Source organism: Cebus imitator, unplaced genomic scaffold, assembly GCF_001604975.1.
Source record: "Cebus imitator isolate Cc_AM_T3 unplaced genomic scaffold, Cebus_imitator-1.0 Scaffold142, whole genome shotgun sequence".
In the NCBI taxonomy this organism is placed as follows: Eukaryota; Metazoa; Chordata; class Mammalia; order Primates; family Cebidae; genus Cebus; species Cebus imitator.
Window position 1 is genome coordinate 3933485 of NW_016107457.1, and position 27926 is coordinate 3961410.

General features: G+C 35.3%; 1 protein-coding gene across 2 annotated transcripts in view; it reads left to right on the forward strand.

Annotated features, from left to right (window-relative positions):
- Positions 1-27926, forward strand: part of CABCOCO1 (ciliary associated calcium binding coiled-coil 1) — a 101591-nt gene that overhangs the window by 18017 nt on the left and 55648 nt on the right. Inside the window, exons 3-7 of one of the 2 annotated variants that reach the window (XM_037743382.1) lie at positions 1036-1205; positions 6873-7017; positions 11842-11914; positions 21984-22058; positions 22377-24028. In XM_037743382.1, the coding sequence (XP_037599310.1) occupies positions 1036-1205; positions 6873-7017; positions 11842-11914; positions 21984-22058; positions 22377-22502 (589 nt within the window). In that variant the 3' untranslated portion in view covers positions 22503-24028. Of the gene's footprint in view, positions 1-1035; positions 1206-6872; positions 7018-11841; positions 11915-21983; positions 22059-22376; positions 24029-27926 lie in introns of those variants that run through there. The other variant, XM_017542305.2, reaches the window with a different exon arrangement.

Here is a 27926-nt window from a genome sequence, read left to right on the forward strand (position 1 = left end):
TAGAGAAGGAAAGATCTTGTGGAATTTGAGGGGAAATTTAGAGCCACCCCCAGAATAACCCTGCTGAAAACACACTAAGGTACAGAGTAATGATAAAAGTATCCAAAATGAAAAAGAATAGACTTGAAAAAATTTTAAGGTTGAAAAGAATTAAAAATTGAAATTCTGGAAAAAATGACTAAAATATGGATAATTGAAATTCTTTTTAAAATATAGCAGAATGAACTGGGTGCAGTAGCTCAGGCCTGTAATCCCAGCACTTTGAGAGGCTGAAGCAGGTAGATAACTTGAGGTCAGGAGTTCAAGACCAGCCTTGCCAACGTGGTGAAACCCTGTCTTTACTAAAAATACAAAAAATTAACCATGCATGGTTGCGGACACCTGTAATTCCAGTTACTCTGGAGGCTGAGGGAGGAGAATTGCTTGAACTGGAGAGGCAGCGGTTGCAGTGAGCCAAGATCGCACCACTGCACTCCAACCTGGCTGATGGAGCAGGCCCTGTCTCAAAATATGTGTGTGTGTGTGTGTGTGTGTGTGTGTGTGTATCATAGGTATGTCTCATATATATGAGATATATATCTTTCATATATCAGAATATTTAACAACTTAGTTTCAGAACATTTTCAGAAATAAAAGAAAATTTTATAAATGAAAAAATACATTAAAATTCAGAGAAAAAAATAGTAGTAAAATTGCTATACATAAACAAGTAAGAAAGGAGATGAAGGGGGAAGAATGAGGAGAACTAGAAAATAAGGAAGAGGAGGAAGGAAAAATAGAGTGTGCTCCCATTTCATTATTCTTTCTGTTTCTTTTTCTGAATGTCACTTTGGTCTGCGGCCATACCACCCTGAACGTGCTCAATCTCGTCTGAATGTCACTTTGGTCTTATGAAATTTGATGTAACTGAATATTTTCAGATTATGGGCATTATAGAATTTTCATTCAAGAAAAAAACCTGTTTTCAAAACTTAGGAAATAAATGGTTCAATATCTAATCTGACGTAATGTCTGGATTTTTCTTTTATTTTGCAGAAAACTCAGAATCTTTTTGAATTTCAAAAACGTTGAAACTTGTTTAATGGATGCCATTCTACTGGATTATTATGTATCTGGATTTTTGTGGGCTAGAAGAATGGATTTCTCTGTTATTCAATATTCAAAATTTATGACTTTGTTAGCCATGTTGCTTTGGAATCTTAAAAGTAAGTACATTATTTTTCTTTTTTTTTTAAGTAAAAGAAATTTACCATCTAAACTGAGGTTCTTAAGCAAAAGTTACTGATTTTATTGTAATTCCTTTAATGAAAAATTTGGGGTTTTCCTAAGTATAGCAAATATATAGCTCATACCTTCATTGAGTTACAAAAACAAACAGTTTTCTTAATAATCAGTTTGCCAAAGATATGTTAATTTCATTTTAAAGTTGTATTGGTGCCATCCACCCTCTAAATATCTGGGGACTCTGCGATATTCTTGTAATCTTTCTGTAAATCTAAAATACACTGAAATTAAAAGTCTATCAATAACTATTAGCTTTCCCTAGAATAGAATGCTAGAAAGCTATAAAAAGGAGAAAATGAGGAAGCTTTCTATGTACTGTATGGGAGACAATATATAGTTATTAAGTAAAGCATGGTACAGAACTGCATGCTTTTATTTACAAAAGAGACAAAAATAAGAATCTATCAATATTTTTATTTGTGTATACACGAAGAAATGCTGAAAGATACAGAAAAAGTTAATAATTAAAATTCCCTGGGGTGAACAGTAGTAAGAACTGGGCATTTGGGCAGCAGATATTGGAGGAAGTCTTTTCACAAGATTTCTGCATATGTAGTTTTGAAATGTGAATACATCACTAATGCAAAAATTAAATTTTTAAACAGAATATGTAACATGGACTGTCCTAAGCCTCAGCAACTTCTGAGCTGAGTATTCATACACTAGAAATAGAATAAAGGAAAGTAAAAATTTTCATGAACCTTACATCCCAAATTTAAGAAGATATTTCTTTTTTAAACTTTTCCCTTACCTTATAAGACTCAATAACATTTCTTCTAGGTGAAACTTTATATTGTTGATATTATTGCAAAAATGAATTTCTAAAACCTGAACAGGATCCATCCAGCTCCTCATAAACCATGAGAGAGAAAATACATATGTGAAACCTAACCAGAAAAAAAGCAAGAAATCTAGTTTTACCTTCTGGCAGAAAAAAAATTAAAATAAAAAAAATTTCCTCCACACTTTTAAACTTAACAAAGTTATAGTCATCATTAGGAAAGAATGTAATTTTAGCCAAGGAAGGAGATAAAGTATGTTTACACTTCAGCTAGGTAGCAGTAGGGTCCTGAGAGCATAGCCACCACTCCCATTCAGCAATGTCATAATAGAAAAAGCCCAAAAGAGCACACTCTGGGCCTCTAGCAGGAGTGTGCTCTGTCCAGTGCAGGAGCTGTGTTTCATGCTAGCTCAGTCTCCAACCTGATCCTTGTCTTAAACTTGAGCTGCATATCTACCAGGTATTCTGCAGTCAACCCATCTAGAATCAAATTGGATCAAATTGGATATGGGACAGGCCAGGCACAGTGGCTGATGCCTTTAATACCAGCACTGTGGGAGGCCAAGGCAGGCAGATCACAAGGTCAAGAGATCGAGACCATCCTGGCCAACATGGTGAAACCCCATCTCTACTCAAAATACAAAAATTATCTGGATGTGATGGCACAGGCCTGTAGTCCTAGCTACTTGGGAAGCTAAGGCAGTAGAATCACTTGAACCCTGGCGGCGGAGTTTGCAGTGAGCCAAGATCGCGCCACTGCACTCCAGCCAGGTGACACAGCGAGACTGCATCGCAAAAAAAAAAAAAAAAGGGTACATAGAACTTGTACACTTTTCTTAACAGTATATATTGTGAGGTCTAGTTTTTCTAGGGCCTGACCAAGGATAAGCTGTAGAGCAAGTTTGTTCAATCCATGTCCTGCGAGCTGCATGTGGCCCAAGATGGCTTTGAATGTGGCCCAACACAAATTTGTAAATTTTCTTAAAACATTATTGGATTTTCCTTGCCATTTTGTTTAAGCTCATCAGCTATCATTAGTGCTAATACAGTTTATGTGTGGCCCAAGACGATTCTTCTTCTTCCAGTATGGCCCAGGGAAGCCAAAAGACTGGACACCCCCGCTCTGGAGTATTGGATAGACTGGGTATTGGGCCTTTATCCAGGTCCATAGGCCTAGATGGACCCCTCTGTGTATAACATGAATGTTAGTAAGTAAGTATAGAATATTTTTTAGTTCTTATGATGCTAAATTGGTTTTCCTCTTAATAGGAATAGTAAATTCAGGTGACATTTATGTAGATTAGCTTGTGCAAGTCACAGTGCCAATTGCTTTACAAATATTGTCCTATTTAATTTACATGCTACCTTAAGAGAGAAATTAATGAGTCAGAGGGGTTCAGTGACTCCTTAAGGTCACACAGGGTCTACACTAGCAAGTGAGAGCCCATCCTTCTGAAAAATACAACAAATGTGCTGGCCTTGGGCTAAATATAGAAAACCACTATACACATATAATAGCACCAGGAATTCCACATATATTCATTTTCTTTTCTTTCTTTTTTTTGAAGCAGAGTCTTACTCTGTCTCCTGGCCAGGCTAGAGTGCAGTGGCACAATCTCGGCTCACTGCAACCTCCAACTTTTGGGTTCAAGCAATTCTCCTGCCTCAGCCTCCCAAGTAGCTGGGACTACAGGCACATGCTACCATGCCTGGCTAATTTTTGTACCTTTAGTAGAGATGGGGTTTTGCTATTTTGGCTTGGCTGGTCTCAAACTCTTGACCTCAGGTGATCTGCCTTCCTCCGCCTCCCAAAGTGCTAGGATTACAGGCAGGAGCCACTGCACCTGGACACGAATTTCTTATTCAATCCACACAACAGTACTATAATTTTGAAAATAGGTATTGCAGTATTCTCATTTTACATAGAAAGGAAATGAGGCCAGGTGCAGTGGCTCATGCCTGTAATCCTAGCACTTTACGAGGCCAAAGCAGGAGGATCTTTTGAGGCCAGGAGTTCAAGACCAGCCTGGGCAACATGGAGAAATCCCATCTCTAAAAAAAAAAAATTAAAAATTAGCCAGGTATGAGGGCGCACAGCTGTGGTCTCAGCTACTTGGGATTCTGAAGTGGGAGAATCACTTGAGCCCAGGAGGCTAAGGCTGCAATGAGCCATGATTGTATCACTGCACTGCAGTCTGGGTAACAGAGCAAGACCCTGTCTCCAAAAGTAGATAAATACAAAGAGACTCAGGTCACCCAGATATTAATAGTAAAGGTCAGTTAGGTATCATCCTACATTTTTCAATTAATTATAAGTCTAGTAAGTTCTTTCATTACTCTAAATTTTCAAGAATAAATTTTATTTCTAGAAGCTTTTACTATTTGAGTGGCTTAGTCTTTTATATTTTAATCACATCGCTAAATGGGATTTTTAAAAGAGCAGATATTTCAGTTAGATAAATGAAATTATAACTTCCCTAATTTTTAAAGGAATTATCTACAGAAAGACATCAGACATAGAAAACAGTTTTAAAGATTCAACTATTTTCAGAAGGAAATAGTCATATAAATGTATTTTTGTTTGATAAGTATAATTTTATCTAGAATTATAATCAGTTATCTAAGAACTTCTCTTTTCTCTGCATCTCTAATTAATATCATTTTATTAATAAAATGATTCAGATTTTCCATTCATTTATGAATTCCTTTTATCCAACAGATTTTTCATTTCTGAAGCTACTTCCACTATTATCAAAAGAAGTTTATCATGAAGAGAGAAATGTACAATAATAATTGAATTCCACTTAGAATGATATGGGAATACCTAGTTATCCAGAAATAATTCAGTGTATCTGACATACATAAAAGATGATCTGGTGGGAGGCAATGGGAAATGAACCAACTGTAATTCATTAAACCAGATTTTAATTGTTGTATATAGTTTTATGCTTCTTTCTAATTCCTATAAGTAGACAAGAAGCTATACTAAACAAATTTCAAGTTAGTGTATATAGTGTCTTCCTAACATTTTAAATTACTTTACCTTATTAGTAATTTTGGTATTTACGGTAGAGCACTTACACACCAATGGAAAGGCATAGCTGTGTAATCCAGAAATACCTGGTCCAGCAATCTGCCTATGTTCTCATAACTTCTTTTAATCTACACCCCCATCCCTTCCAAATCAACTCATCCCAGTGGGAAGGAGGAACTGTGTAATCCAGAAATACCTGGTCCAGCATTCAGCCTATGTTCTCATAACTTCTTTTAATCTCCACCCCCTCCCTTCCACATCAACTCCATTACAACAAGTGTAGCATTTACTGATGGTTTGAGAAAGAGAGAGATTTGGTTGGTGGGGTCCACACTGAGCAGCACAATTCCCCCAGATCCCACATTCAGGTCTCCTGCTGACATTCACCTCCCCTAAGCAGCCGGCCCAGCCTGGCTTTAGTGTTTTTCAGCTCTCCACCTCCAGGATCCTTGGTTTTAGGTCCATACGCTCATCACTTTTCTGCAAACATAGGACACTCTGGCCAGTCCACGTACCTGACTCCATCTTCCAGGGAAAGGGTGGATAGCATATGTGTGGGTTGTAAATAATATTTTATCTGTCACAAGTAACATCAAGCATAATGGAGCCAAACGAGAAAAGAAGATAAAAGTTCATATTATTATTACAGACGCTTTAAAAGTTAAGTCTAAGGTGTTCTTTTTCAACTGGACAAATGCCACAGAAGATAGTTTCGAATGTTTGTTTTCATTGGTGTGAAGCTGTGAGAGAATAGATGAGAATCACTGCGCTGGTTACTTCTGCTAGTGGTGGCCAGGTTGTGGTCACTCGTTGTACATTTTCATCCGCCTCTCATCAGCACCACTGGGCAGACATTTGAGAAATGGCTTACATGAGTTATAAGTCTGTAGCTGTGGAAAAGAAAAAAAAAAACTTGATGTTTTACAGAAAAATCCATATTTCTGACTTCTATTGAAAATCTTCAAACCCAGATTTACACATGGAAACAATTGGCTGAAGCCCAGTGTTGATTGACTCCACTCATTTACATTTTCAGCTCTAAGTTCAGCTCTGCTGTCTAGTAACTGAGCCTACCATCTAAGCCTTCCCTTCCTCACCAGCTGTCAAACATCTTTTTTGCAATTTTCATGCTTTTATTCTAAGATTGTATATATATTTTTAAAAACTCCTTTTCATTTTAAAGAAAGACTTTAAAGTAGATTTTGACTTTTTTTTCATCCTAAAATGGAAACATTAACTCTGCAGACAATTGTGTAGCATTATAGTAATTTACAAATGTTGGGGTGGGGTCAGCTGCTATTTTTTTTTTCCCGAGACCAAGTCTCACTCTGCCACCAAGGCTGTAGTGCAATGGCACCATCCCAGCTCACTGCAACCTCCACCTCCCAGGCTCAAGCCATCCTTGTACCTCAGCCCCCCAAGTAGCTGGGACCTCAGGCATGTGCCACCATGCCTGGCTAATTTTTGTGTTTTTTTTGAAGAGACAGGGTTTCCCCCTGTTGCCAGGCTGGTGTCTAACTCATGGGCTCAAGTGTTCCACCCACCTCAGCCTCCCAAAGTGCTGAGATTACAGGCTTGAGCCACCATTCCCAGCCAGCCGCTATTCTTTTGCACAAAATGTATTAATTTATTAATAAGAAACAAGAGTTTTACAATTTATCCTCACAAATACTTAACAAAGTAAATTTTGGCACATTAAAAACATCTTGGATTATCTTATCCTGAAAACATCTATCAAAATAATACTTAAGATTTCTCTGGATTTTATTTCAGCACTACATATGTCCTTAGAGGACAGCATAAAATGGCTTGGAGAAGTTATGGCTGAAATAGGACCAAATCATTCACGAAAAAGTGAGGAATGGAATATCTTTGATGTAAAACAAGCCAATGCTATCATTGATTACATAAAAATCAGGTATGGATTATTTTCAGTAACATTTATCTTTCACATCTTCTGGAAAATGTTAAATAAAAATAATTCAGCTTTTAGCAAATTCAGATATTTACAGAATTTATGCAGTAATTGGCCCAACCAATAATTAGGTAATTAAATCTTCTTTAAATTAGGTGTACAAATCTTTCATCTGATAACTAAAAGTCAGAACAGTGAACACTTTGGCTAACTTTGCATTCCTGAAAAAAGGTTTGCATTTGATAAATATAATTTCATCTAAAATTATAATAAATTAAGAATTTCATTTTTCTTTGCATCTTTAATTAGTATTATTTATTATAGGATGATTCAGATTAATCAGATTCAATTACAATAGACTCTATACTTTAGGTAGTTGATCTTTCCAACTACCTGATTTTACATTTTGAAGAGCAACATTCATTGCTATTTAAATATTTATTTTAAATGCTTTGTATTAGAATTTGAAGAGATTTATGAATATGCTTCCTCAAATTTATTACATGCCCTGAAATATCTTGTACTATTGACCAATTAAACTCATTAAGTCTTTCTTACTGCTTGGAAAATGATGGTGGGCGGAAGGAAAGTATTTTTATTACAGTGATTCTTCATTGGTGAACTAAGAAATTTGTCTTTTTATATAATCTGTCACAAAATCTGCAGTAGAGTCATGCATCTCTCGAAAGGGACATTTTTAGAGTTTGCAAATATTCAAAGAAGAGTAGGTAAAAATCTTTTGTCAAGCTGAAAGCTTATGCATAATATTTTTGTTCCTCTTACACACTCCAGTGTTTTTCAACTTTAAAATTTAAAGTTCTAAAATAAGAGTGCTGACTGATATCCTAGACATGTTCATGATTTGCTTGGCAAGGATCCTGGTTGAAATCTAGAAAGCTTTTAAAATACTAGTGTGTTTAAAATGATAAAGTTTATATATTGGTTTCTGGCATGGATTAATAATGTCATATGATGTGATATGGTTTTTACATAATAACATTTGATATAATGTGGCTTCTTAATATTAAAACATACCTCCTAAGAGGTGTCTCTCAGTCAAAGCCAGAGTAGTTTTCATATCAATTAGAGTAGGCAAGGTTCTTGTATTGCGGGGGAGGATAGTAATCCAGAATTGGAGGAGAGACTATTCCTCAAGGTCTTTCTACCCATCAGAGTTTGAGAATCACTGGGCAAGAAGAATTCCACTTTGCACATTGTATTAACATCCTTCTTTTCCGTCTCTGTTTGAACAGTCCCAGTTTCTCTTGCAGAACACATTTTTAACAACTGAGCTCTCAGCCCAGGAGGCTTCTAATGGGCACCGGGACTGAGAGTTAACCAGGGCCACAAAACCCATGCAGGTGCTGTAATCACACCTTCCAGAAGGCGAAGGATGGCAACTCTTTTCCCCTTCATCTCGACTCTCTGGGCGAATGTTCATCAACATATTTCTTGACATTGTCCTTCAGAAAACAGTTAAGAGGAGACGTCCATGTTAGCCACCTTTAGAGCCTAACAGGATAATTTCACATATTATAAATCCCTAATATTATTACTTCACTAAACAAAACCAAAAAAGTTGTATTTAAGAAGTTAGTCAAATAAAGTAAATCACAACAATTTTGATGCTGTTAAGTCTTCATATTGTTATTTCAAAGAAATTATGCAATTTAAATATTCCTATTACAGAACTATAAAATATCAGTAGGATATCTGGAATTGATTCTGAAGTTGTGTAAAAGAAAATATGCTTTTCTACAACACCTGTTCAGAACCCCTCAAAAGTCCACAAATGAAAGTTTGAAAGGACCTGGGAGGAGGGGCAGCATCAGGAAGACTAGCTAATGGATGCTGGGCTTAATACCTAAGTGATAGGTTGATCTGTGCAGCAAACCACCATGGCACCCATTTACCTATGTAACAAACCTGCACATCTGGCACATGTATCCTCAAACTTAAAAGTTGAAGGAAAAGAAAAGTTTAATGACAATGAAATAATATAATATTTTTCATTTTGATGACTACAAAGCAGTTTTACAAATATGAAGGTAACCCAGTTATCAAAAGTATAAGAGTGTTTGAATTTAACCTGATGTTAAATTTACCCAACCACTAAAAGCCATTTAGGGAAAGCAGTTTTTACAACATGACCCATAGCACATGAAACTTAACTGACAATCAGATGGAAATTTCATTCGATGCTGTTAACACACTCTGTCATGTGTCTGTGATTCGAAAAAAATGAATACCAAATTTCCTTCCCCACCTGACTATAAGTGCTGGCAAATCTAGTTGTGCAAGTCTAGTGGCACATTTGTAAGTATTATATAATGTGTAGGAATATAAACACTTCTGCAACTTTTTAGTATAAAACATCATACAGAATACTATGCAGCCATAAAAAAGGCTGAGTTCATGTCCTTTGCAGGAATGTGGATGAAGCTGGAAATCATCTTTCTCAAGCAAACTAACATAAGAACAGAAAACCAAACACCACATGTTCTCATTCATAGGAGGGAGCTGAACAAGGAGAACTGAACACAGATAGGGGAACATCACACACCAGGGCCTGTCGGGGGGTGGGAGGTTGGGGGAGAGATAGCATTAGGATAAATAGCTAATGTAGATGACAGGTTGATGGGTGCAGCAAACCACCATAGCATATGTATACCTGTGTAACAAACCTGCACATTCTGCACATGTACTCCAGAACTTAAAAGTATATATATATATATATATATATATATATATATATAAAATTGCTGTTCTAAAGCAAACTGCATCAGGATTATGTGAGGAAGGCACTTTGGGTGACAAAAAAATGAATAATAAATATAACAATAGGGGAAAAGACATCATTTACATATATATGGCCCAAATACACTTTTGTCCTTGTGGATTCTACCTATTTTTGGGAATTAGGCGATAGCAATTTCAGGTGTATACCCAACATAAGAGGCATATACTCAATATAAGAAAATCAACCCTGCCCCTCTGTACACCACAGGGTGCTGCACTTCACGCATTGAGCCAGACATCTTGAATTATTTTCACTTTATCTCTCTTCAATTTAGAACTAAGACTAAATGTTTGACAAAATAATCTAAGAGGTTGAGTCAGTCAGAAGAGGAAGAAAATGCATGATCACAGCAGAAGTGTCACTTTCTTCCCGTGCCCCTGGTAAAGCTAGACAAGGCCCTCGTCCTGGTCTTGCCCCCAAGCCTGCAGCTTTGACCACCTTATCCAAATCATGCATTTTCAATGTTAAGAAGTGACTTTCCGTCTTGGCATGGGACAACCTTATTCCTTTATGCAATGAAAATAATAAGGCTGAAAGATTACGAAATTGCAGGAAGGAAGATCTATGAATTAAGTTCTTTGTGTGACACAAGATAGAGAAAGGGACATTTTATGCTGGTTCTCTGAGAGGAAGCCAAGCTGTTTCCAAAATACTCTATAGGCTTTAATTTTTCTACTTAAAATCAGTTATTGCCAGTGTAATATTTTTGACCTTAAGGCTTTCTCTAGGTAACCAGTATAAGTTAGGAAGAATTTGAATTTATTTTGCTTCATTGAATTATCAAATTCACTAATCTTGATGTATTTTTCTAGCCAACAAATCAAAGTAATGTCAAAGCCAAGTTACTTTTCTGAATGTTGATGAGTAATTTGAATGTACAAAAGATTTTTTTCCCCAAAAAATAATACCATGACACAGTCTGCACATCCATCACTTTTTAATGGATTGTGTTAGTAGTGAGATCAACTGCTAATATAACTGAGAGAGACTCAGCTGCCTAAGAATTTCTTCATTGATTTCAAATGAATTGAAACTTTGATCCATTACAACATCCAGGAGAAGCCATTATTATACATGCTCTGTAGCTACATTTTGCAAACGTTAATTTCTCAGTTATATTAAAATCAATTTTCTTAAATAGCAAAAGTCACCAGAGTGAAAGAGAAACCACTAAGACAATTTTTTGTTCTTGGGCATTTTGCTGTATTATGAGTCTATTAATTTTCCCAACCAGCAGGAAGAGAACTAGAAAAATTCAAATGTTATCACAAACAGGATATTAGAAGTCAGCCCTTCAGTAAATTTTTAACTCTTAATAATGCATTGCTCTTTAAACTTACTGGAAATACTTGTGTTAGTGACCGCCTATCCTTTGGTTCTTTATAGTTTTTATATACTGACCACCCAGTTTTTAGGGTAAGAACTGAAGAAATAACCTCTCTTAAATTAACTTTTCCCTTTCATGTATGACCGAATATTCTGCAGGAAACTCAGACATTTTCGAAATGGATTTTAGTTCATGCACCATCATTTTTCAGGTATTATTAGAGATTAATTTAATCTTGAAACAGTTTGAGAATGTAAGAAGTAACTAATATAGAGGTAGATTATATAGCTCAGTGCCATTCGTACCAGAGGAAATTGACTCCTGTTTGCAGCAAAACATAGCAAATAATATGAAGTTTCATATTTTTTAGGAATGGCGCATTATTTGCTTTCAAGCTACAAAGAGTCAAGATGCCATCTAATTTCTTTCTTATTCCTAACTTACCCACTCATTGCAGATGGATTTACTGATATTATTGTAGGTTCTGTGTTATATTGTCATTTCCTTAAAAAATAAAACTCTAATTTCTTAGCATTTCCAGACAATTTCTTTTGGAATAAAGGAGGTTGCTAACTCTATTTTAGTGTTTGATAGCATTAGCTTGGTCAATATGAAGTTTCCTTTAATAAATGCTTTTACCTATTGTGGTTTTTTTTTCTGAAACTGACTTATCAGAGCGCACATTTGTTTTGTATTTCAGCTTATTTCAACACTACAAGCTCTACGAATTTATGTTCTACTCTGCCAGGGAAGAAATTGTGATAGGAACTGAGGTAAGTAATTTATCTAGATGGAATCAATTAAGCAGAATCACTTAATGCATGCTGATCAGCATCTGGATCTTTAACTGCTTAAAGCAACTTCTTGTCAAGATTATTCAAGTGTTAATATAACCAATTCGTAGTTTGCAAAAAGAATAATTAGATAAAGGGATCTTTGGATTAAGAAAATAAGCTGTCTTTTGGCATTAAAAGCATTGTTAATCATGCATACTTTGTGTATTTATGGATTATTTGACAAAGTTCAGTTGGATAAGGTACGTATGTCTGCATACAAATCAAGTCAGAAAAAAATGATAAACCAACTAGTAATTTGCAAAAAAGAATAATTATATAAATAAATGTAATGACAACTTAATTCAGTGAAATCTCTTCTAATTTCACATTTTTTTAATTCTACTCATTGTTTAAGACCTAATTCTTATCCCACTTCCTCAATGGATCACACCTACCTTAATTGCATCATAATCTCAAACAAAAGGTTTAGACAAACTCTCTAATCAATTCATATTATTGTATTCCAACTGATTTCTTATTGCTGAATTTGGGCTACTGTTGCACCAATAAGCATATAGATATGCACTGTATTATATGGTTTCCTATTTGTTTCCTGTGGGTTGATATAGTCAACCAATTATAGGCCATAATCAGAAATAAACAGTGAATAAGGGGATATTCTCATTATCTTTGTAATTTTCCTGATATTAAGAACCACGTGGAACATGCCAGCTATTCTGACTTCATGGGTATTGTTATTCTGGAATTTATAAACTACTCGCTTCATAAACACCTCAGTCACCATTACTCACTCTTCATTTGGGTACTTGTTCTAATGCCAGCCTTTTAAAAGTGAACTGCCAGAAAACAAGGAACCCTTTTTGCTTCTGATTTTCCTAAAAATTACTTCTTTGCAGTCTCCTCATACTGTAGCTTAAATTAGGTGTCACTTGACAAAGTTTCACTGAAAAACGTTTCCACTTCAGAATTACATCATATCGTGTGACAGCCCTTACAATAATTATCAGTTTGGAATATAATCCTATCTCATCAGTTCAAGCAAAACTTTGAGAATATGATAGTGGATCAATAACAGCTTAAGTAGATATTTAGAGTGATCAAGAAAAAATTTCAGAAAGAACTCCCTTTTCCTTTGTTAATTACACAATCATGCCTTTCTTCTGTATTGTAAGGATATATTTAGGTGAAATTTATGCTTATGGAAAGATGAAATGGAGAAAGTAGACACAGATCGGCTGCTTCATTTTCCATTGTCACTTGTATTTTCCCCAAGCTGACCAGAGCAATTAAAAAAAAAAAAATCCTTAAGAGATGAATGTTGTGTCTTCAAGAATTAGGCCACTCATGGAAATTTAAAGGATTAGTGAAAGCAGATTTTACACCACTACATTTTATGACATTTTAGAAGTGTTTGCTAACCCTTGATACAAATACCTGTTTTTTAATTAACAACCTTTCATGGCAGAGGCAGAGGCCTGCCCAGTAATGTGATTATTCATGCTGATCTCAAGGCTCTAGGACCAAATAAGGGCCATAAGACAAACACATGAATGTTTGAAATTTAACACTTAGGCAAGTATTCAACTTAGATAACACCAAAAAAACTTAGTTTCTTTAATTATGGATAGATGAGAACAAAACATAAATTTCCTTTAATCATAGGAGTGTCCCTTTCATAAGTGAGAAAAGAATGATGAAATAGAATATCGCCATTTGTCAACCTTTAATAAAATAATAGATCTAGGCAAGGATGATGCGTGGCTCCTGACATCACAAAAAGAAAGAAAACCAGACTTCACATGCTTTTTAATAAAATTATGTGAAACCCCATATAAATTGCTCTTTCAATTTGAACTGCTTAGTCTTTTTGTCAGTCTTCTAACACTAACTTCTCATTTACTGGAAATACGGAAGATAAAGGAATATGTAAAAGATATCATAAAAATGCAATTAGCAAATTAGGGTATAGGAGATTTTATAGGACAGAAGACATGAACTATTCAACAAACAAATTGCAAAAAAATAAAAATACATAAAGGGTAAACCTATAGATTAAAAAATGACTGAATAAAATTCAATGTAGGTATCTTATTTGGATCCCACTTCAAACAGACAGACAAACCAAACCACAAACACAAAACAGTTATGAGATAATTGAGGCATTTGAATATTGGCTGCATAGTTGAAGACGACTATTACTAATTCCTGGAACTTGTTAGTATATTACTTTACATGGTAAAAGGGACTTTGCAGATTTGATTAAGTTAATGAATTTGAGATGGAGGGATTATTCCAGATTACTGAAGTAGGATCAATGTAATCTCCATATAAGAAAAAGAGGAGGGCAGGAGGATCAGAGACAGAAAAAGGAAGATTTGAAGATGTCACTCTGTTGGCCTGGAAGATGGAGGAAGAGGCCACAACTTTGTCAACTGTCTTGTTACCTAGTATGGCAATGCCTTCTCATAGTTATTTTTAATACTTGATTATTATTGTTCATTTGTTTTAAATATGAAATTTAGAAATAAACCTGTGCATATGTGGGTTTTAATATGTGGCATATACAAATATTTAGTAAATTGGCATTTAAAATTAGTTGGGATAATTGGCTACATGTTTGTTAAAAATAAATTAGATTTTTACCTTATACCAAACTTAAAAATGAATCCAATTTATTAAGAGATTCATTTCCCATGATGGAAGACACGTTCCATAATGGTGAACTATAGTTTGGCAAACACTTCCACTGGGAACAACTAGAAAAATTGGACAAGATTTTTTTAAGCCTTAAATGTTTGAAAGCTCAGCTAGAAAAGCTCAAAAAAGATTATAAGCCTGACATTCAGAAATGCTTTCTACCTGTAGGTATCTACTAGTTTGGAAAAAGTGGCTAAGAAACTTAGAAGCTGAGAAGTAAAATTTTGATAGATGCTTGGAGCTAGGAGAACAAAAATTGGAGAGGGAAGAGAATATAGCAAATTTTACAAGTAGCATGTTGTGTCTACACAGGACCACATTTTAGGAGATCAGCCCTAACTAACATGGACTTAACTTCAATTCCAAATTTCCTCCATTTTTGGCAGATTTAGGTTAGCTGTATATAGTGTTGTTAACTTCCTCTGTAAAATAAAATCATGCTACACTCCAGATTGTATCAACAGTTTTTCATAACCAATGTCTGTCACATAATAAAAATCACACAGAAAACAAAAATAGAACACAACTATTCCAGATGATGGAGTCATAGTCATGTACTTGAAAATAATTATCCTTAAGAAATAAAAAATATTCTTGAAAATAAAATATATAAATTTTAGCAGATAACAAAAAATGATTACAACATTAAATAGAAGTTCTGAAATAGAAAACTACAATAAAAATTTAAAAACAAGTGAATACGTTTAACAAGTTAGTTCATAGCTAAAGAGAAAAATTGGTAAACTGGAAGATAAATCCAAAGAAAAAATCTAAAATAAAGCATGGCGATGCAAAAGTATGTAAACACAGAAAATGTGTAAGACAGTATGGATATAGTAAAAGGTATGATGGAGAGAAAAAAAGTCAATTCTAGAATGAGAAGATAAAAGTGACATATGAAGCGTTAATTTTCCAGAACTAACCAACAACATTAGGAAACAGATTTAGGATTTACTTGAACACTAGATACATGTCAATCCACACCTAAGCATAGTATAGTAAAATTTCTGAAAATGAAAGACAAAGACAATCTTAAAACCAACTGTAGAAAACAAAAGACATATGTCCTTGAAGGAGGTAACAATAAGACTGACAGCTGACTTAGCAATCACAATGACAGCCAGAGGACCATGAAGTAATTTCAAATTGTCCTAAGCAAATAACTGCCAATCTAGAACTTCATAGCAAGAAAAAACAGTTTCTGTGATAAAATAAGAAAAGGCAAACAGGGCAACAGAAACATGGGCAAAGAATATGAACAGAAAATATGAGGATTTTAATAGAGAGATTTCTAGATATATAAAACAAGAAAATTGGCCAGACGCAGTGGCTTACGCCTGTAAACCCAGCACTTTGGGAGGCCAAGGCGGACGAATTATGAAGTCAAGAGATCGAGACCATCCTGGTCAACATGGTGAAACCCTGTCTCTACTAAAAATGCAAAAATAGCTAGGCGTGGTGGCACATGCCTGTAGTCCCAACTACTTGGGAGACTGAGGCAGGCGAATCGCTTAAACCCAGGAGGCAGAGGTTGCAGTGATCCGAGATCGCACCATTGCACTCCAGCCTAGGCAACAAGAACAACACTCCATCTCAAAAAAAGGAAAAAGAAAATTTATTAGAAACACACTAAAGGAAGTATTAACAGGTACTCTCCAGGCATAAAGAAAATGATTCCAAATGGAAAGTGAGAGAAATAGAAAGGAATGAAGAGCAAGTGAAATGAGGAATGAGGAGCAAGTGAAATGGACAGATTAGGATGGATGGATGGATAGATAGATGGATAGATAGGTAGATAGATACATCTAATTGAATATCAAATGCATTACACAAAATATTTTATGAGGTTTAAAATTCACAATGACAATAGCATATAAGTCAACAGAAATGTAAGTGACTTAGTTTTCTAAGCCTCTCCCATTGTTTGAGGCAAGTAAAAGTACTCATTTATAAATATTTAATAAGCCAAGGATGCATATTGTATCCTTGGAGTAAGCATTGAATAAATGATAAATGCTAAGCTAAGAGACGAGGAAGATGCAACAATAAAATCAGTTACAGTAATAAATTAAAAATGCAAAACTACAGTAATAAATATGAAGGGAAATATATTTAATTGTGGAATTAGCCATATAAATTTTTTAAAGATTTGATTTAAAATATCATGAATAAAAATTTTTAAGTCACTGGGAGGAAACATTTGAAAATTAACATATGAAGGTCAAATTGTTTTGTTTTGTTTTGTTTAACTTTTTAGAGATGGGGTCTCATTCTGTTGTTCAGGCTGGAAAGCAGTGGTGTGATCATAGCTCACTGCAGCTTTGAACTGCTGGGCTCAAGTGATCTTTCCACCTCAGCCTCCCATGTAGCTGGGACTATGGACACACAACATCATACCTGGCTAATTTTTTATTTTATTTTATTTTTTGATTGAGATGGGGGTCTCGCTTTTTACCCAAGCTGACCTTGAAGTTGTGGCTTCAAGTGATTCTTTGGCTTCAGCCTCCAAAAGTCCTGAGATTACAGGTGTGAGCCACCAATTCCAGCTCAAAAATATTTTATACACAAATAGTTTATTTGATAAAATAAGAAAAAGGCAAACAAGGCAACAAAAACATGAGCAAAGAATACCAGCAAAAAGCTATCCAACCTTAATAGTTATCAAGGACCTGCAAAAAATATATATTTCTTAAATATAAGATTGGCTAATAGTAAAAGATAGATTAATACCTTGTTAATGAGGATGCAAGAAAACATAGCTATATTAAGTTGGTGTGAGGTTAAATTTGTAAAGCCACTGTGGAGAGCAGACTGGCAAAATCTATAAAGTGTGAATGTGAGTATCTTCCCTAAATTCAAAGTATCTTCTCTGTAGACATATGTACTCATATTATATAAAGCTATTTGTACCTGAATATTCATCAAAGCATGGTTTATTGTAGCTAAAAATTGCAGAAGGTAAATCAGAAGGGAAATACTTTATTTAAATGAAGTGCTCAATAAATACTTCATGTGTACATTCATTTAAATAAAATGAAGTATAGTCATACTATAAAAAACTATCAAGTCTTTAGAATGAATGTAGTAGATTCCTATGTATGGTTATGTTAATATCTCTAAAATATATTCTTAATTTAAAAAGTGTAGGAGTGGAACAATATGAATAGTGTTCCCATTTATTTTTAAAAGCAAATAAACCTGAAAATATATAGACGTGTATATGCATGTAAGTGATTGTATAAAAACCAAAAGAATTTATATTAACCATTAATGTGGCTTACCTTTTGGAAGTTGAGTAGAAATAGGAAATAGGATGTGGAAAGGAACATTTTATTCTGTATATTTCAGATGTAATGTTAGTCTTTAACAATGTGAATGTCTTCAAATATTATTTGTACAATAATGAAATTGTTCCCTAGTTTATTCCCGAGAAGTATAATACTAAGGCACATTTTGTAAATTAAGTTCAGGCATATAAACAAGCTTATATACTAACATATTGATAGACAGAGCAACTTCATCTGGGTTTTTACAAGATGGAAGACTGCGTAGGATAAAATAGGTGAACTGTCAATCCATAAAATTGAGTACTTTAAAAGTGTGTTGTTACCATATTTAAATTTTCAGTGTAAACGAGGTCTAGCTAAAAAGTCATTTACAGAGTAAAAATCTGGTGTTGCGCTATAACATCCCAAATTTTCCCTAAGAAAATAAAATTTTTATCATGAATTATGCATTTTTATCATATTTTAAAAATATTTATTCAGCTTAATTTCACCAAAATGGCAACACATCAAATCTTAGATCATTTGTACTTTCAAAGGTTATATCATACGTATGCATTTAAACACACACACACATACACATTTGTGTTTGTATATGAAAACATAGGATTATGTCTGCTTTAATAATTTCTCTAACCTACAAAATGTGATAGATAGGTATAACTTTATTTGTAACCATTTAAGCCAACACAGTCAATCTGTTTCAAGATTTTATTTTGCAGCATGGACATTTTCACGCAAGCTCCATTGCACAGCTCCAGGGGGCACCATTCACATTACAGTCCACATGTTTAATGGACTTGTCCATTGTACAGACTGTGTGGCCATTGGTGGAGGCCCTTTTTTGAAAGTGGTTCTGTAGCAGAATCTTATTATAAAAAATATGATATATTTAGAAAGATATTTAAAGAAAATCATAAATATGCCTAAGTGGTTACCTTGACTAGAGTCACATTTTGGCAGCCTTTCATAATCCAAAATAATACCACTTAAGGTCAATAAATATAGGAAATTCCGACCTCTCTAAAGTCAGTGAGTGTCAACTGTATATAATTTCATGTTCTGAGCTCTAATTCCTACAGCAAAAACAAAAACACTTTTTCCTTCCTTATTTCAAAACCCACACAGATTATGGGTGTTAATGACACTATACTTAAAAACTGTTAACCTTGTGGCAGAAAATAACCATATAAAAACATAAATTTTGTTTTCTTTCTTTAAACTGTACATTTAGAGTGTCCTGAATAAACAAAATATGAGACTTATGTAAACATTCACCCTTTTAAGAGAAAAAAAGGACCAAAACAGCATTGCACATTGGATCATATTTTGGAAAGGAGGAAGGTAACTGAAGCATAGCTGTAAAGATATCTTTTTTCTTTTCAGTTTACCCTTGAGATGTGCCTATCAAAATAATCTAAATTTATCCAGATGATGTTTTTAATCTTGAAAAAGGCTTTTTTCTTGTTGGATGATCCTATTAGCAAACTGCTGGAAGGGAAAATCATACAGGGCATAATTTGTAGTTTGACCTACTCACATTGGGTGTTGCTAAAGAAAATCAATCAGAAATTGCTGTGTTAAAATAACTCTATCTGCTCTACCTGGCGTGTGTGACTGACTTTAGAATCTATCATTTAAAGAAATGGTTGTTGCTTGGATATACAATTTATCAAACTTCAGTCCTTCTTCTCTGAAGCACAGAAAAAGAATCATCCCTCTCTAAATATAAATCTTTTAAGAGAAATTCAAGGAATCTGTCTCCAGCAAAATAATTGATAAATGGTAGGAGCATAATTTAAAGATGATTTCCATCACAGATCACATGGCATCTCAATTCCTGAGTATGTCACCCAAGTCTTTCCATCTGTTGGTCCACGAGCATCAATCTCAGCTCCTCTGTGACCAGTTCTCTGATCGAGCTAGGTTGGTCTTTTCAGAATTACAACTTTTCGATTTCCCTCTGTCTTGCAGTATGAGGCTGTTGTTACTGCCTGAAAAGTTCTCCAACATTTTGCTGCCAACCCAGGCCTACTATTATCTCCTCACAGCTTCATTTAACAGACACTTCTCTTACAGAAAAAAAAAAAAAAAAGTGAGGGAAGAAAGAAGGAATAAAAAGTGCTTTCTCTTACATTACCTTTTACTTTTTTGTTTCCCCAACATTAAATCCTTGTTCAAAATACTGTCCTCATACACTCTCCTAGAAATTGACTTCTAATTATAAAGTGATAACTCAAGGAATCAATTGCTATCTATAATTCCATGAGATCTGGGTAACTGACATTACTGTTTCCTTGTTTTTCTGGGTATGGGAGTCACATACATTCACCTAGTGTTCAATCGTTGTTTACTAAATCAATTAATGTAAAGGAGGAAAGTTTTATTTTATTAATTCCACAAAATTATATTTGGAAAATATTATTTTGGTGTGTAGACTGTAAAACATAAATCAATCTCTTAAATTATTAATCATTAAGCTCATGACCAGGAAAGTAAAAGCTGGCAATAGGATAACATATGTTTAAATTAGTTATGATTTTTATTATAGAGAAACTGCCTTATATGGACCTCCTTGTGAAATGGCTAATTATAGCCCATTGTAATTCAAGACTCTAAGATATCAGAGGCCACTAGTATTATTGACTGTATCAAAATTTAAAATTTCTATTTTAGGGGAGGGGAACACCGTAAATGAATTTAAAAATCAAACTCTAAAAATAAAATTTCCAGTATAAATGGCAGAAAAAGCATAATAGTCTTAATATTCTATACAATCATAAGAAAAAGTTTACTATACTAATAGGAAAATTAACAAAGCATATCTATAAGAGACAATATATAGCCAATAAACTTATGCAAAGATTTTCACCCTTTATAGTACTTAAAGATTCAGTGAAAATCAAATCCTCAAAAATTAAAATAAAGCCATTAGCTTGTGAGAATGTGATGAATGACATTCTCATATACTGCTGGGAAGAATGTAAACTTTCCAGAAAGTGGTTTGGCCATATATATCAAATTTTTTTATTTGTATTTATCTTTTAAGCCAAGGATTTTCCTTCACTGGGTTTATCCCAAATAGATAATCAGACAATGGGCAGAAATATGGGTACATATATTTGATTATTATGGAAAAAAAAACTGTGGAGTACCTAAATGTCTGTCATTAGAAGAGTGTTTAAAATTCTTATGGTGCCTCTATATAATTCTGTCATCATTAAGAGTATTCATATAGTGTTGTACTTATGATGGAAAGTTATTCACACCATGTTAATTATGTGATAACAACAAGCTACTAAATGTGTCCATTGTGACCACAGTTTGTATATCCACATCTGTGTGTGTATATGTATACACATATGTACAAACAGAGAGAGAGCCAATAGGTCCTGAAGGACAAACATCAGATTATTAGCTGTAGTCCTGGATTGTCAAGAAAATGCTGAAGAGCAGTTGATGTTGACAGTATACCAGATAATCTTTGCTTTCCCTTTTAACTTGTCTTTATGAAATTATTTTTCTGAAATTATTTTTTGCAATCAGCATATATTATAGCATACATACATGTTCTTGTTTTTAAAAAGTAACAGCTTAAACTACCAAAGTTTTACTTCTTTCCCTTTTATTTTCCTTATTCAGTATTATTTCTTTTTTTTCCTTGCTTACTTAACTTTTAAAAAATGCATAACATTATAAAATTGTCTGCTTTATTTTGAGCAGATGCATTTCATGTTTCTGTGATTAGGCAGTGTTCATTTTCCCTAAAGCAAAAAGTTCTACTGCAAATGAAGATTTAATTATTACTTGAGGATGAGTATGTTATTATTCATGAGTTATATAAGTCATAAAAAACTTCCAGGATGATAACAATAGGACCTAGAAAACAAGGACTTTAGCTAAGGGGATTTACTCTGTTATTTATGATACTGTCTGGCCAATAGTTGGCAGGACTTGGGGGGATGAATGCAGTCTAAGAAAAATCATCATGTTTGTATTCTATGATGACAAACCCACAGAATCCATTAACAATCTACACTTTCGGTTTAAAGTGTTCTTTTCAGCATTTTCTAGGATGTCCAGACATAATGCCTAAGGTAAACTGTATCAGGTTCAGCAACCCACATTTGAAAGTGGACATTTTCTTTTCTTTTTATTTTTTTTTTTAATATGGAGTCTTGCTCTGTCTCCCAGGCTGGAGTACAGTGGCTCTATCTCGGCTCACTGCAACCTCCACCTTCCAGGTTCAAGCGCTTCTTCTGCCTCTGCCTCCCTAGTAGCTGGGACTACAGGCACCTGCCACTATACCTGGCTAATTTTTGTATTTTTAGTAGAGACAGATTTTCACCATATTGGCCAGGCTGGTCTCAAACTCCTGACCTTGTGATTCTCCCGCCTCAGCCTCCCAAAGTGCTGGGATTACAGGTGTGAGCCACTGCACCTGGCCGAAAGTGGACATTTTCAAATCAAAATGTTTTCAAAGGAAAATAACCTGGATTTTCCAGGACCAGAAGCCTCTGAAAAAGAAAAGATTCAGAGTGGACGTAATAGCTGCCTTCAAATCTAAAGGACTGACAAGATAAAGAAGAGATTTGTCTTGTCTGCATAACTCCCAGATGGCAAACCAAAGATCATTGGTTTTGGTTCTAGGGTGAACCTTTACTAAATAAATGCAATCACTTTCTAAATATAGAAGCATCTAGAAATGGAAGGGATGAGATGTGGGAGGGCAGAGGCTCATGTCTTCCTCAGTTTTATACTACCAACTCTCATCTCAGCACAGGTCCTGGCAGACAGACGGTACTTTAAGTTTTATGGAATGAATTGAGAGGTAATAGGTTACATCGTCATTGAATATATTTCAAGTTTAGCAATACGGTTTTTGTTGAATGATATTTTGTGAAGTTGTTTAAAGCACTAGAAGGGAAATTGAGCTAGATGATCTATGAGTATGTGACCATCAAACCCGGATTTTTTAGGACTTTCAATTTAAACTATTTTGTCCTATTCTTCCCATGAGTATACTTCCAAATGTTCTTCTCATTAGTAAAGTCCAAAATTTATGATCAGCCAGTCTTACTCTGGGTAGCAATTACTAATAGAATGATAAAGTGGATTCCTTCCTATGGGCTGGAAATCATGTAGGATTGCTTACAGTTGGAGTGGATAAATGCAGTTGTTTATAACTAAAAGGTCACTTATAAATATATAGTTGGTTCTATCTTGGTGAATGCAGACTTACATGTTAATAAATATACTCAAATGTAAGACAACCAAAACTCTAGGGTGATATATATTTATTGATTGCATTTTTAAAAAAGAAGATTTTGATCAGTTTTATAATATTGGGCCAGATACCAATGTGTTTTCATAGTATTCAGGTTGGCTTATGAGGCCACTCTTTAGACATGGTGAGTGTTTAACAGATGGCAGAGAATATACAAGCAGGTATGCATTGTGCAGGAAAGCATGCAAGTGAAGAGTCAATTAAGAAAGAATAAACATGCTTAGCAAGAGGCCACCTGATTGGTATTCTAACTACGGAACTGAGAAACTTTCTATGCAAATTACGCAGCTGCATCAGCACCATTGACATCATAGGAGTGAAGAGGGGAAAAAAAAACAGGAAAGCTCTCTGTGGCAAAATAGCTCTGTGCTCGATCAAGGAAATAATATAAGTGTAGATGTGGAAGAAGGAAGTTGCTTTTTCTTCTGTTTGCCTGAACCAGTAATGACCACAGCAGAAGTGACAAGTTTAACTGATGAATATGGAGTTTCATAGCTCCCAGAACACTGATTTTGGACTAAGAAGAATTTAGATGGGAGATGCAACCTACTTTCCCTTATTTCAAGATTTGCATGCCTGGTACATACAGTGTCGTATAAATGTGCCAAGATTTGTGAAGAGGTACGCGCGCACGCGCGCACACACACACACACACACACACACACACACACACACGTACACGCATGCACACTTGAAACAGCGGGAGTACCTAAGAGGTAGATATCCATTATTCAAGGAATTTCTTCCTTCCTTTATTCAATACATGGTAACTTAAAGAATAAAGGACTTTATATAAAAAGATATTTTAGATGGGGAAAAACACACAATATAAGCTAACCAATGAACTCGGTTATTTTGCTTCATTTAAAGAGTGGGTTTGAATGATCTTTTCTTCAATAATAAGCAAAATACATTAAATAAATATAACATACTAATATTCATAACCTGGAACAACTCATGTTTCTTCTATGAAGACTTCTGACTTCTGTAGACTATGCCGAATCCTCCCTCCTGTAGAGATTTGAACTAAGACGCTGTACTGTTTGGTATCAGTTTATATGTGATGTGACTTTAGCTAGGCTGCCTTCAAGCCTGCCTCTGCTCTCTCTCTCTCTGTGTGTGTGTGTGTTTGCATCACACACACACACACGCACGCACGCACACACGCACGCACACATAAATTCTAGGAGGTTGAGGGAAACGATGACTCTTTACTGTATATCTTTAGCTTTCTTTAAAAGCTCAACCCAACAATTATACATAGGGCATCACACAGAGACCCAGATAGTCTCCTAAGTTTTCTCTTGGTTTTAAAAATATGTGCAAAGGCCAGGCACGGTGGCTCACACCTATAATTCCAGCACTTTGGGAGGCTGAGGTGGGTAGATAGAACACTTGAGGCCAGGAGTTCGAGACCAGCCTGGCCAACATGGTGAAACCCCGTCTCTACTAAAAATATTTTTAAAAAATAATTAGCTGGGTGTGGTGGCAGGCACCTGTAATCCCAGCTACTCAGGAGGCTGAGGCAGGAGAATCACCTGAACCTGGGAGGTGAAAGTTGCAGTGAGCCAAGATCACGCCACTGCACTCCAGCCTTGGATGACAGAATGAAACACTGTATCAAAAAAAAGAAAAAAAAAAAATATATATATATATATATATGCTCAAATTCTTCCAAATACTCTAGAACTTCAATCCCCTTGAAAGTGGGCTGGGCTTAGTGCCTTTCTTCTAGTGAATAGAATGTGGCAGAAATGGCAGAATACCACTTCCAAGATGAGGCTATAAAAAAACCTGTGGCTTCCCTCTTGGTTCCTCTGTTGATCTCTCTTGAGTCACTTGCATTGGTGATGCGTGTTGCTATGCTGTAAGGACACTCAGCAGCATCTGGAGAGGCCCACAAGGCGATGCTTAAGTGAGCTTGGAAGTAGATCCTCCTCTAGTTCATCCTGGAGATGAATGCAGGCCTGACTGACAGCTTGAGTGAAACATCATGAAAGACCCTAAGCAAATAGCACATAGCTAAACCATGCTCAGATTCCTGACCCACTGAATTATGTATTTCTAAAAATTTGCTCTTTTAGGTGGCCATGTTTGGGGTAATTTGTTACACAGCAATAGATAACTAATACATTTCCCATTCCCCACAGCAGCTGAAATCTCTCTCTTTTGTCTCATATTTCAATCATCCCCAAAATGCTCACTTCTTTTTTTTTCCATTTTCTCCTCCCCTGTGCCTGGCTGCTCCTTGCACAACCCACTCTAGCTTCCTGTTATTGGTCTTCAATCTCAGAAAAGCCCCCTTGGATTTCTGTTTACAAAAAAAAACAGTTCTCCCCCATGAATGACTTGTCTCCCTAACTATTGTACATAATAGGTGCTTAGTAAATACCTGTTCATAGTATAAGCAAACTTCAAATTCTTTTGACTTGTGCAAACAAAATTTATTCATTTGAAAAATATTTTCTTAACAATTGAGACTAAAGTTATGGAGAAAGGTGCTTCCGTGTTTGAAGCTAAGCCTTTTGTGAGCAAGACTTGCTACTGATAACTCTAAAACTTTATCTGGTACCTGAGCGAGACAGACCTTGGACTCCATGTATTCTCTGGCTTCCAGAACAGAAAGAAGCATACATTTTAATTTCACATGAGCAAAGCTGCTGTACAGTTAAAGCTCAGCAAGCACTTTCCTCTTAGGAACAATTCTAGGTTCAAGATCATTGTCTTCTAAATGCATTTCCAGGTCAGTGTCTGTTGCCACCTGATTATCAAGGTATTTATTGAACAAATGCAGTGTGCCTACCAGCATTCTAAATACTCTGGAGACTTTCTGTCAGTCAGTAAGTTCCTGTACAAACATTACTTTTACCGTTGTTGTGTGACACTGGCTAGCAAAACAAACATAGTTTCAAAATGCTAAGAGCCTAGCAAGAGAAACAGACATTAATCTAGTAAACCCACAGGCATATAATTACAAACCAAGTACTTTAAAGGAAAAATGGAGGTTACTCTAAAGAGGTGTATTAAAGAGCTTCTTATAATCTAGGGATCAGTGGATCAAGGAAGGTTCCCTGAGTTATTTACCTTTGTGTAGGGATCTAGGCATAACATGTGAACTAGGCAAATGTGTAGGACAAAGGGAAGTGGAGCTAGTTGAGCATTTACTATATGCTAGGCACTAAGCACTTAAAATACTACACACACGTAATCTTCACAACAACCATAGAGGGTGAACACCTCTTTAACCGTATTTTAAAAACATGAAACCTATGGCTAATGTTCACAAGCTTAACTACTGTCCCAAACTTCCTCTGCAAAGACTTTGAGTTAATCCTGAAACATATCAAAGAAAACCTTGAATGAAAGAGACTTTTTAGATCATTTTTCAGTTAAGCAGCATGTGATGTTGATTACCTACAGAAGTTTCAACAGTTAAAACCCAAACAAAATAGAACATAGTTTAACTTATTACCTTCCAAACATGCACTCTAAAAGGATAAAGAATGATATAAATAATAGTGTAACAAAGTTATTTTAAATTATTCCTCTACAACCCTTTCCATTTCTTTATACTTTCTACCCAAGAGCCCCATGATGTTCTTTTTATATAATAAATACTGCTAACCAAATATATATGGTTCAGTTTATGTGCAGTTTATGAAAACGAACACTGTACTGTGTATTAAATTACAGCCAAAATTGAGAAAAGGGAACACAGTTCATTATTCTTTGTTAAATAATGAATGTTTTTGAAATAATATGATCGTTAAATGCAAATGAGCATAACTCTGATATAAATGTAAATTTTTCAAAACTTGAAATGTTCTTTAAGATAAACTCTTTGGCTGAATTCTGAATATTTAATTGTTCTGCTTTCACAAAATGAATGCAGTCACCTATTCAATATAATTAGTTATCTAGGGAAAAACAATTATAATTGAACATAGCTGCTTCCCAAATGCATTTTAAATAACATAAACAATCCTATGTTAAATATTTGGCCCACTGCTTGGATATATTTTATTTGCCTCTCCAGACCCCCCTCCCATCTTTTTTTTTTTTTTTTTTTTTTTTTTTTGAGACCAAGGAGTTTCACTCTTGTTGCCCAAGCTAGAGAGCAATGGTGCGATCTTGGCTCACTGCAACTGCCGCCTCTCAGGTTCAAGCAGTTCTCCTGCCTCAGCCTCCCAAGTAGCTGGGATTACAGGCGTGTGCCACCACACCCAGCTAATGTTTTTTTTTGCAGTAGAGTTAGGGTTTCACCATGTTGGCCAGGCTGATCTCCAACTCCTGACCTCAGGTGATCCACCTGCCTTGGTATCCCAAAGTGCTGGGATTACAGGAATGAGCCTTCATGACCAGCCACCAGACCACTTTTTCTACCCTACCCTGTGCCTCAGAATGCTAATGCTATGGAAACCATCCAGAGGCTCCTTGGCTCCCTTGCCTTCTATCTGTGCCAGCTGGGTGCGTGCGTGGGAGAAGGCGTGAGGCTGAAGTGGGTTTAGTCCCAGCTCCCTCCCATTGAATCACTGCATTTTGGGTGCGTCCTCCACAGGGCATAGTTTCTATCTTGTCCATGTAGCTCTTCTCTCTGTATTCTGGAAACTATTCCTTCCTCTTTCCCAATCACATGAGGCATAAGAACAGAGTTAGGGTACTGCACCATCCCCTTGTTAATTTCCCTCAAACCAGCCTGCACCTCTGTATAAAATCCTTT